Source organism: Gorilla gorilla, chromosome 1 (assembly GCF_029281585.2).
Source record: "Gorilla gorilla gorilla isolate KB3781 chromosome 1, NHGRI_mGorGor1-v2.1_pri, whole genome shotgun sequence".
In the NCBI taxonomy this organism is placed as follows: Eukaryota; Metazoa; Chordata; class Mammalia; order Primates; family Hominidae; genus Gorilla; species Gorilla gorilla.
The window spans coordinates 208,281,923-208,300,380 of record NC_073224.2 but is presented as its reverse complement, the minus strand read 5'-3'; the positions used below and the strand labels follow the sequence as shown (position 1 = coordinate 208,300,380).

At 57.1% G+C, this 18,458-nt stretch overlaps 1 protein-coding gene across 4 annotated transcripts in view; it reads right to left on the bottom strand.

Annotated features, from left to right (window-relative positions):
- The window catches only part of COL16A1 (collagen type XVI alpha 1 chain), a 51,830-nt gene that overhangs the window by 6,077 nt on the left and 27,295 nt on the right, over nt 1-18,458 (bottom strand). For 2 of the 4 annotated variants that reach the window (XM_004025347.5, XM_019014232.4), the window contains 21 exons: nt 16,633-16,686; nt 16,382-16,414; nt 14,099-14,215; nt 13,971-14,012; nt 13,791-13,877; nt 12,990-13,034; nt 11,977-12,021; nt 10,177-10,230; nt 9,540-9,593; nt 8,950-9,003; nt 7,411-7,455; nt 7,256-7,309; nt 6,958-6,993; nt 6,547-6,609; nt 3,994-4,065; nt 3,757-3,810; nt 3,083-3,127; nt 2,837-2,881; nt 2,489-2,542; nt 2,010-2,063; nt 337-387 (listed from right to left, as the gene is read on the bottom strand). In XM_004025347.5, coding sequence (XP_004025396.1) covers nt 337-387; nt 2,010-2,063; nt 2,489-2,542; nt 2,837-2,881; nt 3,083-3,127; nt 3,757-3,810; nt 3,994-4,065; nt 6,547-6,609; nt 6,958-6,993; nt 7,256-7,309; nt 7,411-7,455; nt 8,950-9,003; nt 9,540-9,593; nt 10,177-10,230; nt 11,977-12,021; nt 12,990-13,034; nt 13,791-13,877; nt 13,971-14,012; nt 14,099-14,215; nt 16,382-16,414; nt 16,633-16,686 — 1,158 coding nt within the window. The remainder of the gene's footprint in view (nt 1-336; nt 388-2,009; nt 2,064-2,488; nt 2,543-2,836; nt 2,882-3,082; nt 3,128-3,756; nt 3,811-3,993; nt 4,066-6,546; nt 6,610-6,957; nt 6,994-7,255; nt 7,310-7,410; nt 7,456-8,949; nt 9,004-9,539; nt 9,594-10,176; nt 10,231-11,976; nt 12,022-12,989; nt 13,035-13,790; nt 13,878-13,970; nt 14,013-14,098; nt 14,216-16,381; nt 16,415-16,632; nt 16,687-18,458) is intronic. The other 2 variants (XM_019014225.4, XM_019014236.4) reach the window with 1 other exon arrangement.

The window sequence follows — 18,458 nt, the reverse complement described above, 5'->3', positions numbered from 1 at the left end:
CTAGAGAATAGGAAGGGGGACAGTGAGAGGGGAGGAAAGCAGGCAAAGTGGACTCCCATGTAGCCAAAGACAGACACCCCATCGTGTGCCAGGGACTACAGGGAGAGGTGGCACTGCCTGAACTTGCAGCAGGACTCTGAGATGACCTCCAGCCCTCTCCAAAGCCCTCTGCCACATCCTGGAAGGTGAGATCTTTGGAGGCAGGAGAGGCTGACACCAGGGAAGGAGGGGATGAGACAAACTGTTCTTCATCCCCCCAGCTTCCTCTGAATGGAGCCCACAGTCAAGCAGGGCAAAACTCCTGGGAGGGAGGAAGGAGCGGAGCATGTTACTCACCACTGCAGAGATCCCAGCTGGTCCTGGCTGGCCTGGAGGCCCTGGTGGCCCCTAAAGAGAGATGAGTCAGTGGGATAGAAACAGGTTCTAATAGTAAGACCCCTGGGAGGCACAGGGCCTGACAGCAGAAACAAGCTCTAAACTTCAGCAGCTCCATTTCCTCTGGAAACCTTCCTTCGCTCTGGTCTCGCACTTGAGCTTCTGACAAGATTTGCGCCCAGAGCTGAGGCCTGGGGGTCCTGGGCACACAGGACCCTCCCTCCAACTCAGGCTGAGTGGAGCATCTGGGGCTGTGCTGAGGGGGATGATCTGAAAGCCATGGCCAGAGGCCAAGTGCAGAGGACAAAGGCCTGGGGGAGTTACTCCCTGGCCTAGGTGGCCACTGAGACCCTTGCTTCCCTAAAGGCAGTCCACTTCCTGCTGTTCTATGGAGGAGGGAAGACCAGAAGCTGGGGGTCCGTGTAGCAGGGGGTGAGGGGCAGGGGCTTGGCACTGACCCCGACATCCACAGTGACAAGGAGCTAACACTTGCTGGCCAACACTGGAGCGCACGGGACTCCAACACCCAGACAGTCCCTGCTGCTGCACTAGGGCTGCGTCCGAAATGCCCTTCCCTAGCTCTGATGCCTACATCCATGCCTCTGTGGTGCGAAAGGTCACCTCCCTGATCAGAGTGACACCTTCTCTGAACCCCCAGGGCACTTGGGTCTCTCTTACAGTGCTTCCCACAACACCCCCAGGTGGCACGTTCCAGAGGCCATAGCCTCTGTTCTATTCATCTCCAGTCTCCTGGGGTGGAAGTGTCCAGCACAGAGACTGCCACACTGCAAGACGAAGGGGCTGGACGCACGGAAGAGAGAGGCGGAACCCTGCATCCCCTCGGCCTCAGCCCTACTGAGTCTCCAATGGGGCCACGCTTCTGAGTGCACCTCCCCCTGTCATCTGTAATGTGAGGGGGAACCAGGCTTGATATGGCATTCTCAATCCAGGGCCTCTGGACCCCTTGAGATGCATAAAAATAGTGATGGGGGCCTGAGAGTTCTTTTTTTTTTTTTTTTTTTTTCGGTCATGAACTATTTTTAACATTTCCAAAAGCCTCCTGGAAATTATTATGCAGCCAGCCACAACAGGGCTGCAACAAAATGCCAGTATCTTCGCTTTTCTCTGGAGTCCCATCAGCTCAGTGCCGTCACACTGATCAAAGGCACTGCCTGGCAGTCATCTATGTTAGTGATGAGTAAAGTAGACAGGAAATTCATTGTTGCTTGATAAATGTCCTCTCCAAGTCACCGCATCTTGGGAAACACACCACCTATTTACCCAGTTGCCCAAGTCAAATGCAGGAGTCACCCCTGGTTCTTCTCTTTCTGTCACTCTGTCTCCCCAACCCCAATCCAGCTCATCAGCAAGTCCCCCAAGCCTGGCATGGCGCAGGGGCTCCACGATTATTTGTTGACTGAATGACCTCAATCTGATAAGTGAACTTGAATGTGCCCAGAAAATAAGAAAATAACGAAAAGCCTGGAAACCACAGAAGGAGTGGCCCCAGTGCTCCCACGGCTGGGGCAGCCCCTATGGCAAGTTCTCTCAGGTCATGACAGCCTACGCGCCACCAACCACCCCGCCAAAATGCTAACTCTTATGGAGACAGAGACAAAAGTGGTTCAACTCACAACGTGTCCCGGGGGACCGGGTCTTCCCTGGGGTCCCATGGCACCAGGTTCACCCTGCAGGAGCCAGAAAAAGGAAAAAAATGACACTGAAACTGACTTGCTTGCACCATGTGGCTGTCGGATGGGAGGGGGCTGGGCAGAATACATGGTAACGCCAATGGCCAAACGAGCTGGGCCAATTCCCAGCCTCCAGACCTAAGTTTCCCGGAGAGTTAGGTAGAGAAGGCAGATCCTCAGCCTGAGCAGGCCAGGCCCTGCCTTTTTAGGTTGGTGACCCAGTAACCTCCAGGGAGCAGAACCAGTTACAACCCTTAATAGGAGGGAGAAAGTTCAAGACGTGCAGTGTTGGGTGACACCCCTCCCAGAAGGCTGAGGACAGAAAGCAGCCACTTTGCCAGTGAGCAGGAAGTGGCTGCATCCCAGACTCTGCAGAGTCTGAAGGCAAACTGAAGGCAGCCATGTGGATCCCTGGCCCTCACCTCTGCGCCAGGCCGGCCAGTGCTGCCAGGGGGACCTGGTTTGCCACAGTCACCCTAGAAGAGAGAGGAGCAGCTGGAGCTTACCAGACCTTCACTTGACATCCCTACCCCAAGTCAACCTCACATCAGAGGGACCCTGCCACCTGCCCCAGCTTTGGCCAGAGGCCCTCTGACGCCCTCCAGCTGGTAGACAGAGAAGCCCTGACCCAGTCTGCCAGGCACCAGTGGCCCCAGGAGGCTCTGATGCTGGGATGGCCTCTCTGCCCAGGATAGGCTGCCATGTATGCCTGGGGGCAAGCCTTCAGGAGAGCAGAGATAACCTGCTTGGCAGGGGTCACCAGCCCTTACCTTAGGTCCTGGGAGGCCAGGATGTCCTGTTTTCCCCTTAAAGCCCTGAAAGAAAAAGCAGGGAGTTCTCATGTCCCTCATGTCAGCTGGGGGCCTCTTCCCACTCCTCCTTCCTCAGTTCAAACAATTCAAACCAATCCAAAGTCACAACACGGTCCACGGAGGATCTGGATTTGAGCTGTTGCAGCCACCCAGGCAGAAGCTGCAACTTCGCAGCTTCCAACTCCTTCCTGCAGCTCAACTTACCGGTGGTCCCATGAGTCCAGGGGGGCCAGCAGGACCAGGGTCCCCCTAGGGAAAGAGACGAGGAGGATTGAGACAAGAGTTTTGCCCAGCTTGTATCCAACTCATACCTCTGTCCTCCCCTCTCTCCAGCCCTCCCCAGCTATCCTAAGATGGAGGGAAGAATCCAAGCCTGGCTCAGCCTCTGACTGGCTGTGGATCCTCAGTGACTTCCAGCCCCTCTCCGGGCCTTAGCTTTCCTTCTTTGGGATATATAAGGGGGTTGACTTTGATGTTCTACCCTGTCCTGTGGCCCCAGCCCTTTCAGATTCCCCAGCAAAACCCAAGGAGCCAGGGCTTGCTCAAGTCCTTCCATGTCCACACCCTGATTCTTCCTGAAGCCCAGCCTGGTTTCCTCAGCTGTCTTGAGTTTCTGCACACATAGTGCCTTCACCATCCTGCCTTTGGTGAGACCTAGCTCGCCTAACCTGCTTAAGGCCACTAGGAGAACTGGGAAGCCAAGGGGCTGTGGTGCCATCGGGGAGCTGGGGTAGAGGGAGACAGACCGAGGGAGGGCATGGGTGCCCCCTGACAAAGACGGGGATACTTCGGTTCTTTCCATCAGGGTTCCCTTGACTTTGGCTCCTCTGGCAAAAAGGAGAGGAAGGGGTGCCTGCCCTCCCAGCCCATCATCTCACCCTCAAGCCAGGCTTGCCGTCCTTCCCATCCAAACCATCCAGACCAGCGGGGCCCTGGAAACAGGAAAGAGGCATTTCTACATGCTGGTGCGGGAGCCTTAGGAGGTGGGAGGCCTGGCCCAACCCCTCAATTCTCTCCACCCCTCCCCTGACTCCCACCCCAGCACACACACACATGCACCACACACATGCGCACGCATCGCACACGTCTGCCACGCTGAAAGGGCACACACTCACCTGAATCCCAGGAGGTCCCGGTGGCCCAGGGGAGCCAGGCAGGCCTGATGGGCCTCGAATCCCTTCGCTGCCCTGGAAACCAGCCCCCCACCCCACCCCACAATAAAGTCAGCAGGGCTTTGCCCCACCCGTGGAGACCAGGCCCTGGGTCAAGGGTCCTGGTGACTGCTGGAAACAGGACAGCTGGCTTCTGGGCCCAATCTGTCCCTGTCTAACTGCATATGTGCCACACGTCGCCTCCCCAGGAGGATCTGTCTTCATCTGCAAAGCATCCCCTTTCCTTGCTGCCCCATGAGGAAGGGACAGGGCATCTTCTCCAGTGCTGACCCAGGGGCTGGCATGGCAGGGGCTCAGTAGCATGTGCTGAACTGAAACCACAGCTTCAATCCACTGTGAAAGCTGCCTGTCGTATTCTACTCCATCAGACCCCCTGCCTCCTCCCCACCTACCTCCCTACCTTTCCCCCCATCCCAGCAGACATGGGCCCGGGCTGCACAGAGGCCTCAACAGCGCACGCAGCATCATGTGGGCTCTGATTCCCCAAGATGAAAAAGTGGGTGCCCCTGTCCTCAAGGAGCTCACAGTCCAGTGAGGGTCATGGGCCCAACACAACCAGGGGCAACACAACAGTCCAAGTGTTCTGTGTGGAAAGGGGCTCAGGGAGCTCAGGAGCGGGGAGCAGTTCCCTCTGGCTGGGGATCAGGGAAAGTGTCACAGAAGTGTCACCAGATGCTAGACTCTGAGGATGTCTGGGATTGGGCAGGTGGAGGAGAAAAGTGCATGCCAGAGGGAACCTAAGAGAAGGATAAAGACTTGCAAGTGGGCACATGCCTGGCCTGGCCAGGGCGTCTGGGGGAGCCTGTGGGATGGGCCGGCAGGCAGAAGAGGCTGGAAGAGTCACCATGATGAGTGGGGGCCCTGAACGCTGTGCTAAACTTTATCGAACAGTCAGTGGCTTTTAAGCTGTACTTCTCAGAGCGCTGGGGCTCCTGGGGGAGCCTGGAAGCTGGGGGCATGAAGTGGGGACTGAAGAGAGGGACTCTAGGACCCCCACCGTTGTCTTAGCCAGGGAATCTCCACTTGTATTTGTTTTATAGATCGAGGTTTTTACATTTGCTTTTATGTGATAAAAAGACTCTGGGACTACAAAATAAAGTCTGAAAACCCCTGCTACAGGCACTGGGGAGCCATTGAAGGTTCAAAGCAGAAGAGTGATGAGAACTGATGCATGGATTGGAATGTTTACCAGAAAAGGCGGGGGGAGGCAAGCAGCATAGCAGGGAAGGTGGCTGCATTCTCCCAGTGTGGAGAGGGTGGCTGCCCTGGATCAGTGGCTGTAGGGTGGTCAAGGGAAGGAATCTCGCTAGAGAGACCCAGCAAAGGGGAAAAAGAACTCGGGGGCTCTGTAATGCCACCAGCCACCAGGAGGGGTCAGCAGAGCCCCAACCAATGTTGGCCCCCACTGGCAGTTGGGATGAAGAACCACTGGCCAGAGGTTTGGGATTCTCTGCAATGACCAGCCTAAGGAGAGCAGGGGCTGCCACTCAGGTCCTGGGGAGGGGAAGGAAGGGGAAGGGGAAGGGGGCTAGCAACCACCACTGTCCCAAGCATGGCTGCTCAGCATGGGCTCTGCGGAGGTAGTGAGGGGCCTGGGTCCTCCTGGAGCTGGGAAGGAAGTCTCAGCTCTGCTGCTAACACCACTGTGTGCCTCTGGGCTGCCCCAAGCCTTGTGGGTGTCAGTTTCCTCACCTGCACAGTGAGACGTTCATGCGTGTGCTCTCAGGGGAAAGAGGCTCTCCACAAGGCTCGGGGAAAGAGGCTCCTGCCTGTCCCTCTGAACCCAGGTCCCCCGACCCCAAGCTCAGAAGTCAGTCTTCAGGCTTCTTACACCACCCACTCAGCACGTCTAGGGAGCCCAGAGGTTGGGCCGAGACAGGGATGTCAGCCCCAAGCCAAGGCAGAGCCATGTCTCCAGCATTTATCAAGCCAAAATCAAGAGCAGCCAGCATAGGAGCTCCGCCAACTGCTGCTCCCCCAACCCTTGTCACCAGGCAGGACACGGGCCACCCCTGCCCTCTCTGGGCCCTTGGGGACAACTGGAGCACGGCTACCCAGGAGGAGCCCATTCCCCTTCCACGTTGGTGTCCTCCTTCAGGACGCGCTTCCCCCTTCTCTCAGCTCCTCGCTCATCCTCCCGCCTAGGAGACGAAGGTGGCCTGGGCTGCCTATCACATTCTACTCCTCCATCAGACCCCCTGCCTCCTCCCCACCTACCTCCCTGCCTTTCCCCCCATCACAGCAGACAAGGGCCTGGGCTGCACAGAGGCCGCAGGCATCCTGGGCCAAGCAGACATCCCGAGGAGCCCACTGGTCCACTGCAAGCCCTGTCGGCCTCCAGTAGTCACTGGGCCATCCTGGAGGCCTCTTTTCCCAGCCTCAGTGCAACTGGGTCAGTCTTGGAATTTTCTGAAAGCCTGATGCTAGGGGTGGGACAGGGGCATGGGAGCTGCATGGCTCAGATCTGTGACTTTGCCAACCCAGGGTCCTGCTCACCTTCTCTGCTTGAGGGCCAGGTGGGCCAGGTGATCCAACTTTGCCTGGGAATCCAGGGGGACCCTGTATCAACAAAGGGGCAGGCAGGAATGAAAGTGGGGCTGGAGGGGGAGCTCTCCTTCTTTATTCTTCCTGTGCGTGATGCACTGTTGTTAATGCAATTCATTTTGACTTCCTAGAAGCACCACTTGGGAGCATTATGTCTGCCTGGCCTGCTGGGCTGGGGCCCACACAAGAGGCTGGGCTCTCCAGGTCCTGGTTCCTGGAATCAGGCCTGGCCACCCAGGCCGTTCTCCCCTGCCTCTCCCCTCTTCTCCCCAGGACCATCCTCCCCCAGCCTGGCCTGGTCAGGCCTGCCCCTCCCGATGAGACCACATCAGACAGAGCTGGCTTTGTGTCTTCTTCACTCACCGGTGGGCCCGGAAAGCCTGGCTGGCCTTGAAATCCCTAGGGTGAGAAGCAAGGGACAGTGTGCTGTGCCACCCCCTCTCTCCTGCCTGGCTGCCCAGGTGGAAAGAGTGACGGGGGGGCACCCTCAAACCCATGGGCTTTGCCCTCCCCTCTGCCCACCATGGCTGGCAGGTGAGGCTCTGGGCATGAGGTAGGTCACAACCCAAGGACAGGTAGGGTGGGGAGACTAGAGCTGGTGATCACCAGGGACCCAGCTCCTTCCCTGCCTCCCAGTAGCCGGGTCCCAGTCGTCACTCACCTGGTCGCCCTTCTCACCGGAGTTACCTTGGGGTCCTCGCTCTCCTCTGGGACCCTGTCACCCACAGAGAACAATGCAGCCGAAACCTAATCTTCCTGCCCTCAGACCCCAGGACAAGACCAGGACCACATCTCCCCATGTCCTCCTTCACTCACCACTGGGCCTGGGGGGCCTGGGGGGCCTTCAGATCCTGGGGGCCCCTAAGGACACAAAGGAACAGAATCAGTCACTCCTCCTGGGGAGGTGAAGGATGAGGTAGGGGGATGTGACAGGGAACTGCCCAGAACAGAGGTGGCATGTGCTGGGAGGCCCCTGGGCTGGCAGGCCCCCTCTGCCTGATCTGCTCAGGCTTCCCTGCTCTTGCCCGAGCTACTGAACCAGCCTCCTAACTCGTCCTGCCACCTCCTGGCTCACTCCAGGCCAGCCAGCAAATGGCTGCCCTCTTCTCCTCCAGTATAGCTCTGATTATGTCACTCTCTTGCTCAAACACCTTATGCGGCTCCCTCTGCCTCTGAGTGGGGCGCACACTTTCCACCAACGCTGGTCTTTGAGGCAGCCTGTGATCTGGCACCAGTCACCCTTTCCCACTTCTCCTCCCTCTCTCCTTCTCATCTTCCGCCTTGCTCAGTCAGACTGCTGTTCTCTGACACACTCTATACCCTCACACCCCCAGGCCTTTGCACCCTTAGCACAGCTTTCTCTTCTACCTAGAATGCCCCCTTCCCCCTTCCTAGGTCCCCTGAACCCTTGCCAAATCATCTGATGGCTGGAAGCTGTTCCTGCAGTGCCCCACCCAGCCTCTCCCTCTGGAATTCCCCAGTACAGACAGCCACAGGGATCCCTCCCTCCTGCTAGTCAGCTCTCAGCTCAAATGCCACCTGCTCAGAGAGGCCTTCCTGCCCCTCTGCTTCGATGGTGCCCAAACACCTCTCCAGCCCCTTCCCCTGTCCCATTTCCTCCATGAGTCCCAGCCCTCATCGTTCCTAGGCACTTGTTTATTCATCTGGCAGCTGCCTCCCCCACGGCAGGGCAAGAGGGCAACTGCCTGCTCTGTTCATGGAGACATCCTCAGAGGGGAGCCTGGCACCCCACAGGCCCCTGAGAAATATCTATTACTGAGTAAATGCCTGATGGAGTTTGCTGAATCCCACTGGGGCCTCACTGAAATTGGTGAATCTGTAAGGCTGCAGTCCCAGTTTGGCTGATCCTAGATCTGAGGTTTGTGAGGTTTGTCACCAGATAGATGTGTGTTCAAGCCCAGGTTCCACCACTAACTCACTCACTAGCTTCGGGAGCCTGGGTGAGTCTCAGCTTTGTCACTCTGGGGGCCCCAGTGTCCTCATCTGGTCACAGCCCAACTCCTGTGCTCAACGTGGGGCCTGGCAGGCCTTGGCTCTGGAGGGTGGCTCTGGGGAGCTGGGGTCCACTGGGGGTCTATAATCCCAGGTCCTCCTTTGTAGGAGGCGGAGGAGTGCTTCTGCGGCTGCCTCCTGGCCCCCTCCCCTTGGCAGCCCTGCGGGGATTCTCCTCACAGCCTCCACCTCCACAGCACCCAGCCTGTGCTGCAGGCTTGGGGGCAGGGGGGCAGCAGGGGTCACGATCCTCCCCTTCACAGGCTCCTGCCAAGTCTCCAGCCTGAGACTGTGTGGCTCCACGTGCAGCCCTGCACCCGCCCCCGCACCGCTGGGACTCACCGGCTCTCCTTTCTCTCCCGCTGACCCGGTGTAGCCACGCTCCCCCTTGATGCCCTGACAAGTGGCAAAGAGACAGTGGAATTAGCCCCACAGAATTAGTCCGTCACGGCACTAATGCGAGGAGCGGAGACTGCAGCTGGCACCCAGACTGGCTCTGGGGGGATGGCACTGGGAGGACCGCTGGGTGCTCCAAAGTTGCCGTGCCTCCCATCTGCCACCTTGCCCCCCAAGCCCCCAGTGGAAAGGAGGACACACCCACCCAGCAGCTTCTGTGGGGGTGGCACCTCTAAGCTGTCTCTCCAATCTCCCAAACCCCTCACCCCCAGGAGGCAGATCTCAGTTCTTGCTGTGTCTGGGCCCGGCAGAGTGCTCTGAGAGTCAGGCCTGAGCAGAGTGGTGGGACCAATCCACACTGCCAAGGGGGCCTACAATGGGGAGAGGGGGCTGCATGGACTTTAGGCAAAGGAGGAGGCTGAAATGCCCGGTAATGGGGAGCCCGCCGAGGGTTGCCCAGCCTGGCTGTGTCCTGACCACCAGCCCAAACCTCTGGTACCTGGCACCCACTCCCCAGCAAGGGTCCCCTTACTCACAGGCAGTCCTGGGGGGCCCGTGGCACCTGGGTAACCTGGTTGCCCTGGAGGACCCTGCAAAGAAAGGCAGACATGATGGATAGCCCCCCAACATTTCTGTTCTCCCCTCACTGGGTAAGAGGGTGGCCAAAGCTAAAACCTCTGGGGCTGCCATCTAGCAGGTGCCAGCCTGCCCCAGCATTGCACACTGGGCCATCTCCCCAAGCCCCAGGTCCCCTCGGTCATGACCACCACCACAGACCTGGGCTGGGGAGGCGAACCCCAGCCTGGCCCAGACCCTGAGAGCTGAGCCGGAGCAGGGAGCCCAGAGCAGGCATGAGGACCAGGGAAGAGGGGGTGGGCTGGGATGCTGAGTGACAACAGCCGAGGGAGGGAGGGGAGCCCCCAGGGACGCTGCTGGAGGACAGGGGCTGTGCGTGCTTCTGGCAGGGAGTCAGGGCACATGGAGATCGGCCTCCTTTGCTCCTGGGGGAGTGTGGAAACCTCACACTGAGGGAATCCCGGCAGAAGGGCAGAGAGTCTCAAGGAGTCCACCTCCCAGCTTCCACTGAGCAGCCACCCTTCAGAGTCCAAGCTCTGCCTCCCCAGCTCTTCCTCCCTTTCCAGCCCTTTCCAGCCCCTGCCAGCTTCCTCTTACCGGCTCCCCCTTGTCTCCAGTCAGGCCCGTGAGACCTCGCTCTCCTTGAAGGCCCTTGGAGAGAAAAATCATGAGAAACTGCAGGAGCAGGCGGTCCCCACCCAGCCCCTGACTCCTTCCCCCTGCCCCACTGCCTTCTGTTCCCACTCCAGGCAAATATGGAGGCCATAGTGGCTCTCGTAGTGTCCCTAGCAAGGTGACCCGTAATGGGTGTGCTCCAGCAGGATGACTGGTGGAGGTGTGAACCCCACATATGGGTGTCTTTCAGGAGGATACCCTTCAAGATAGATAACTGTAGAGATATGCCCTCCAGCAGAGGTGACTCTGGGAGGGTACCTCTCAGGTGCCCATCGCTGGTATGCCCTGCCATGGTAACTGACTGGGGTATACCTTTAGGAAGGTGATGGATCAGATGTGTGCTTATTCTGAGGGGCAACTGTCAGGAGAGGTACCCCAGATGGATGCTGCCACCAAAGTGTATCATATCATCAGATACCCAACACTTACCTGTCCAAGTCCCCCACCCCAAGCAAAAATCACTTTCTTGGAGGGAGGCAGGGGAGAGACACAGGAAGGCTGCCTCCAGAGCAGTCCCTGTCACTTTGTAGGGTGAGAGGGCATGTCACTTTCCACGAGATCTACAGCCCCCACCCCTAATTCCTTACCCCAGCCTTTGCAGGTGCCATGCCATTAAGGGCACCTTTCCTGCCCCCTTCTCCCTCATCCCCTCAAGAGATGGCGCCCAAACCTTTCCATGACACAAGACAGATGGCTAGACGGACAGATGGCCCCTTCACCCAAGCAAGCAGAAACAGACAAGGCCCAGCCACAGATGAGGACGTGGGGACAGATGGAACTGTGACGAGGAGGGGCCCTGCTCCCTGAGCCTCCATCACCAGGCCTGGGAGGAGAGGAGCCAGGCCCCAGGAACACGAAACCTGACAAACAGGAGGTTAGTTTCCGTGACCCAGGAGGGAGCAACAATGAGGCTGGGGGTGATGTAAACACACCTGTGACATGACGAAGGCAGAGCAATTAACGACACCTGGCAGAAGGAGCCGGCCAAGGTGCCGGGCACAGAGGGGCAGGGCCGCACGACACCCAGAAACCCAACTGGCTGGTATCACATGCCCCGCCTTGGAGCAGACTGGGACTGGAGCCAAGGAAGAGGAAGGGAAGAGGAGGCAGCTGAGAGTTTCCTCTAGGACGATGGAAAAGGTGCAGGAAGGGCTGCCTTTAAATCCCTGGGTGCCTCTGGACAGCCCTGCCAAGCAGCAGGGCAGCAAACCTGTGCCAGCCTGCAATGTGAAGCCCTAAAGCTTTGGCATCTCTGCTGGGCTCTGAGCCAGGTGCCTGGCAGGGCCCCAAGAACTACTTTCAGCAAATCTTCAGGCAACACCGAAGGTGGTGAGAAGCAGGAGGCAGAGTGAGAAGGCAGGAATGGAGGGGCCCCCTAGAGGCACCAGCTTAAGAGGAAGGTTCACAAGCTCAGGAGGACTTGGGGGAGTGCTGCAAGATGGTGCGAGAGATGGAGAAGGAAGACAGAACGGGGTAAGAGAGAGAAGAGGAGAGAAAGAACTCAGGAGAGGAGGGAGAGGAGAAAACGGAAAGGAGTCAGAGACTGGGAGGATGTCCAAGCTGCCGGGACCTCAGAGAACCCATGTCGTTAGCTACCGTGCCTGAAGGGGGACAACAAACACGGAGGACGGAGGTGAAGGCACGACAGGAGGGAGACAAGCAAAAGCCACAGAGACCTGGCTGACGGGGGGGAGGGGAGGTCGAGCAGCGCTAGGTTCTTACAGGCAATCCGGGGGAGCCAACAGCACCAGGAAAACCTGGGGGGCCCTGGTGGGAGAAACAGGCAGGTCACATCTCACAGGCACAGTAACCCTGGGACAGCCTGGAGGGCACAGTCTGGGGCTTGGGGGTCATGGGGAGAGGAGGTCATGGGAGTATGTTCAAGGCAGCTGGAAAAGAGACTCCTTGAAAGTCTTGGCTCAAAAGACAACTGTTCCTCCCCTTGGCTCCGGGAAGAATGGCTCCTCCGTTGACGGAGATGCGGAATGGCTCCAGAGTCAGAGGGCTTCCTGAGTCTTCCGGAGTCTAACTGAAGACCCGGTTGCAGCAGAAGCCCATTTCTTTCAGCCTTGCCCACCATGCCTGCCACCCGACCTCCACCTGTCCCCCGAGTGGGGGGCTCCCTGGCTCTAAGACAGCTCCCACCAGCCATTTTCTTCTCCAGAGAAAGCATTTTCAGTTCTTTCAATCTTTCCTAGTCACTTCTATTTTCCTGCCATGTCAACATCACAGAGGACTCCAGAGTAGATACCCTGGTCTGGTTTTTGTAGATTTACCCTAGAGATGGCCCTACAGAGCAATGGAGGACAGCTCCATCTTAGCCCCGAGCCCTTGTGGGGACTGGAGTCACAGGGGCATGGAGAGGTCTGGCCAGCATGCCGCATGCTTCCCTGGTTGGGAGGCTGTGAGCCTGAAGCCTAGGCCCCCTGCCGAGGGCAGCCTGGGGCCACTGTGGAAAGCGCAGCAGAGGGTGGGGACAGGGAAGCAAAGATGTGCCTCTGAGGACCTCCCCCAAGCAGGACCGCAGGCAGTAGGCAGAGCAGGGCGGTTCCAGGGCATTCGGTGGTGGGAGAGCACAGTCCCTGCAGATGCTCTGCGGAGGGATGGGGAGGGCAGTGGAAGTTCCCTCCTCCTGCCTTGCCCAGCCTTTTGGGGACAAGGCCGCGGGATGGTGTCTGAGTGTAATGACCCCTTTGAGAGCTTCTCAAGCAGGCCAGGGCACCACTGATACTTACGATAGGGCCTGGAGGACCCGGGGAGCCCCTCATGCCAGGCGGACCCTGCAAAGGAAGCCAAGGGAAATGGATGAAGAGGCCCAGGCCCCATAGAGCCCCTGGGATTCCAGCAGCCTTCCTCCCAGCTTGCCAGGGCCAAGGTCAACAGAGGGTGGCTGCTGTCCAAGCAGGACCACTTAGCTGATGTTCGAACAATCTTTCATTTGGCTCATTCGGTCATCCTACAAACATTTAACAAGCAACTATTACGTACCAGGCATTAGTCCAGGGGCTAGGATCACAGCATAAACAAAATAAATAAAAACCCCTGCCTCAAAGCAGTTATATTCTAGGGGAGAGACGGACACTAACAAATAGAACAGGAGCTGGCACATAGTTGGTGTTGAGCTGACACCTGTAGAATGTTCCTGAATGAAGTAAATAGGCAGGATGTTGGATGGTGATGAGTATGATGCAGGCCAAGGGGACTGGAAGCTCTGGGGTTGGTGTGGAGTTCAATTTTAAAGAGGGTGGTCAGGGGAGGTCTCTCTGAGAAGGAGACATTTGAGCTGAGCTGAAGGAGAGCAGGAATAAGCCCTGGAGAAGAGCGTTGCAGGCAGATGACGCAGCTGGGCACTGGGGAGAAAGAGTGTGTCCTACCCTGGGTCCTGTGTATCCCAGAGAAGCCACGTGCCAGGAGAGCAGATGAGCCCAGAGTGGTAAAGGGCATCAGTCAGGTGAGGCCTCAGAGGCCCCCAAGAGGTCTCAAAGGCAGACAGGGCCCCAGCTCCCTTGAGGATGAATCCTCATCCCTGGTCTTACCTCTTCTCCTCTCTGGCCTGGCAATCCCGGAGGACCAGGTAGGCCTGGGCTCCCAACACAGCCGGGATCTCCCTCACTGTTGTCACCCTGGAGAAGGATGGAGACGGTGATAGTGAGCAGTCAGGGCCTGTACCTGTGGGGCATGGGGCATGGTCGGGGGAGATAAGGCAAGGCACTCACCCGGGCCTCCTCAGCTCTTGGGCGCTCCAGTGACAAAAAGCACTGCAAGGGACAATGAGAGGCACATTGTCTGATGAGGCAGCCAGGGAGCCCTCCTGCATAGGGCAGCCCCAAGCCCAGTCCCTTACCTGGGCGCAGTTGTCGAGGCCTGGCACACCAGGGATGCCCTGGTCTCCCTTCTCTCCCTTCTCCACGAGGTACCCTGGGTGGGCCCTCTGCCCCTGGACACAGTCCCCGCAGATACTCTGATCAGGGAGTGGGGAGAGGAGTGGGGCCTGGGTCAGAGATGGGCATGATGGGCCAACTGGGGAGCCCCAGTGAGAACCCAGAGCCAGGGCTCCCTGCCCTGCCGTCTTCCCTCCTCCCACACTCCCTCCCTCCCCAGCCGCATCCCTGCGGCAGCTTTGCTCCATCCTCGGGGGACCCACTCCCAACAATTGGCTTTGAGTTTCCTCCAGGAAGAAGCTCTGGTACAGCTAAGCCAAAGCCACTTTCCAGACAGGCGTGTGGGTGGAGGCAAGGGGCCCGCAGAGGGACCATCTGTCCCGGCTGTTCCTGCAACCTGCACCCACTGCGAGGACAAGCCACGAGGAGCGAGGCTGGAAAGGCTGGCTCCGAACGCCAGCTTCTCTGCCCAAGGGAGCAAAGGAACAGCTGCGGGAGGAGCCAGGCCCTTCCCAGGAGCCCCTGGGACAGATCTCAGATTGCTCACAGGCTCCTGGCTCGGATCGTGCCACCAGAATTGTCTTCCCCACAGGAAGGGCTTTAACCTTCTTTGGGTCACAGACCCCTCTGAGAGTTTGATGGAAGCTATGGGTCCTTTTCTCAGAAAAATCAAACCCACTAGTGAAAACCAGCCTGCAATTTCTGAGGACTCAGGAGCCCGGAGCCTGTTTGTGGCCAGTGTCGTGTCCACAGACACCCAGGCAGGAGCCCCTGCTCACTTTCACTGCTCACCACCAAGCCCAGTAATAACGACTGGCATTTACTCAGCACCCATGACGCTGGGCATTGTACATAATAAGCCCTGCACATTATCACATGCCATCTTGACGGCGCAGTGAGACAGGGAATCTTATAAGCATTGTGGAGATGGGAAAGCCCACTCAAGAGAGGCGGCGTGACTTGTCTAAGGAAAGTGGGAGCCTGGATTGGCGTGGGCCTGTCCTAGGCCACAGCCAGTGCTCTCTCCCCAGGCTTCCTGGACTATGGGTGCAGGTGGTGGCTGGGGCTCTGGGTCAGCATGCCCCGGGGAGCCATCTGACCCCTTCTCCACACTATGCGCAGTTTCTATTTGGAATTCTCTGAAGAGCACTTGATGAAGAAGCCAACAGATGAAATGTTACAGGAGAAATGTCAAATCCTGGATTTGGAGTCACACGATCACTGCCCAGTCATTGACAGAAGCAGAGGGGAGAAGAGCTGGGGGTTTCGTTGCCACAACCTCACTGTGATCCAACATGTAACTGATGCCAAGAGGTTACCCCGACCTCCTCTGGCTGCTTCTGGAGAAATCTGCCGTTCAGAGCAGGGAAGGGGTAGACAGCCCCCATGCTCTGCCCTGACCAAGGCCCATCGGGGTCACGGGACGTCCAGGGCACTAATTAGCCAGTGTCAGAAGAGGGTGGCCAGGATGAGGGGGGGCTCTGGAGGCCAACACATGGGAAGGACCCCTGAGGATGCTGGGCTAGAGGAGAGAAAGTCCAGGAACATAAGGGCCTCCTTCAAAAACCTGAAGGCAACCTGGGGAATTACTGTGCTCTCGTTTCTAGAGGTGACTAAGCAAAGATGGGCTATGTGACCCTTGATTCCAATAGGAACTTCTGCTCAGTTTGGGAAGCCGGCCCAGGCCACAGCCCTCTGGTAGAGCATTAAGGCTGTGTACAGGCCCTGGCACAGGCCGACCCTCTGACCAGGTCCGAAGTCCCCTTTCTTGAACTACCAGAAGTGCTTCTCAAATCCATCTCCTCCCTGGATTCTTTCTGGATTGACTAGAGAACAGCTGAAGCTTTCTTCCAGGCCACACCCAATCTCACAGCCCCCCACCACTGCACTTTCACCCACTCTGCTTTGCTTTGGAAGCTGCTGGGCTCTGCCGCAGTGTGACCCGGGTGCTACGGGGTCTCATTGCCAGCTGCTGCGGGCAGCCTTCAGGGCTGGGTTCTGCCGACAGCATCTGCCATGTGGGCACCTTCACAGGATTCCTTTAAGCACTCATTCAGCAAATGTTGCCTGGGGGCCTGTTACAAGCCAGACATCAGCTAGGCCCTCTTAGACAGATGCTTGGAACGCGTATTCCCTGCAAACTGCTGCTCTCTCTGCGAGGTGCCACACAGCTGAGCACTTACTAAGAGAATCCCCTTAGGAGACACCCCCGCCAGCTCACACTTCCCTCCTGGGTACCCTCTTACCTTAAGGAGGTGCTGTTCAATTGGTAAGGATCCCTGCAAGAGACAGATGTGTGGGCTCAAGCAGGTGAGGGGGAGGAACATGGAGACTTACGGGATCAGGGAGAGCCTTGGGACACGTCATGCACCTTCCAGCCTCAGAAGCGGGAGAGAAGAGGGACCCCCACTGCAGCTACCGGGCCAGCTTCATAGCCTGAGCAGCCCTGGGAAGGGCAGGGAAGGGGCATGGACAGGGAGTCCTGGCCAGTACCCACCAGTTCCGCAGTGAGCCCAGGCTGTCCTGGCAAACCGTTGTTTCCAGGCACTCCCTGTAGCCAAGAAGAGACACGAGTGAGTGGGCTCCATCTCTCTAGCCTGCTGGTCAGCCTGTTTCCTTCTCATCATCCCCGCCTCCTCTTCCCCTTGTCCTGCAGAGCTGAGAGCCCTGGCTGGCACAAGGCTGACATCTATTCTTAGCTCAAAAGCCTCTCGACCCTTATAGGGAAAGCCAGGGAGGCCCAGAAGAGCGACCCCCAAAACCGTCCAACAGCAAGTGCTTTCCCCCCACATCAGAGGAAGGTCAGAAATTGAGCAGAGGGTCTTCCATGGAACTACTGTTTATTTCTGTGCTAAGTCGTTTTTCTATATTTTCTCTCTTTCTTTTTCCTTTCCTTTTCTTTTTTCTTTTTTTCTTTTTAGAGACGGGGTCTCACTCTGTCACCCAGGCTGGAGTGCAATGGCATAATTATAGCTCACTGTAGCCTCAAACTCAGCTCAAGCGATTCTCCCACCTCAGCCTCCTGAGTAGCTGGGACTAGAGGTTCTCACCACCATGCCCAGCTAATTCTTTTGTGTTTATTATAGAGACCAGGTCTCGCTGGTAGGCTGGTCTCAAACTTCTGGGCTTAAGTGATCCTCCCCGCTCAGCCTCTCAAAATGTTGAAATTATAGGCGTGAACCGCCACACCCAGCCTATTTTCTCGTTTAATCATCACAGTTATCTTGTTGAACTAGGTGCTGTTATCTCCATCTTAAAAATAGAACAAAGAACCCAGAGGAGGCTGGGCACGGTCACTCACACCTGCAATCGTAGCACTTTGGGAGGCCGAGGTGGGCGGATCACCCCGTCTCTTCTAAAAATACAAAAGTTAGCAGGGCATGGTGGTGTGTGCCTGTGGTCCCAGATACACGGGAGGCTGAGACAGGCGAATCACTTGAACCTGGGAGATGGAGGTTGCAGTGAGCCAAGATCACGCCACTACACTTTAGTCTAGGCAACAGAGGGAGACTCCGTCTCAAAAAAAAAAAAAAAAAAAAAGAACGCAGAGGAGTAAGTAACTTGCCAAAGGTCACAAGTTGAGCAAGGCACAGAGCTGAGGTCCAGAGCAAGGATCACTGGCTTCTAACCCCTCTCTTAACCACAATTCTAGCATCATTCCTCAACAGACATCCCCAGAACATTCATGTACACAGCAAGTGTGGGTGCTTGCCAGTCAGATTCATCTAGATACAAAATTCTGACTACCTGTATAACTTTTGGCAATTTATTTGGGGGAAAAAAATTCTATGCCTCAGTTGCCTTATCTGTAAAACAGGGATAGTTTATGGTGAGGCTTCAAGGAGACAATGGCTGCAACGATGTTTACATTAAATCCATGCCACCAGGACAATGTTCCCCTTGCAGATTCGTGAGGCACATTTGCATGTTAAATACTCCATGGAGGCAGGGAGTATGTTCCATTTTGAATCCCCAGCACCCAACATGGAGGAGATGCGCATTAAGTACGTGTTGAGTGAATGCACTGCTGCTCCCTGCACAGGATTTCCTTGGTGCACTCTGAGATCTGGCCTTCCTTCAAGTCCCAGCTCCCAGCAATGGAACATATCACCAGCCCCTGAGCAATTTCCAGGCAGGCTCTTCCAGGCCTGGGTCAGACCCGGAGCCAGCCACCATCCAGGCCCCCTGGCACCTCTGTGCACCATCAGGGCTTAGAGCAGTGCCTGGCACAGGGAAAATGCCTTGAACATATCAATTATTATTTTTTATTTATTATTATTATTATTTTTGAGATGTATCACTCTGTCGCCCAGGCTGGAGTGC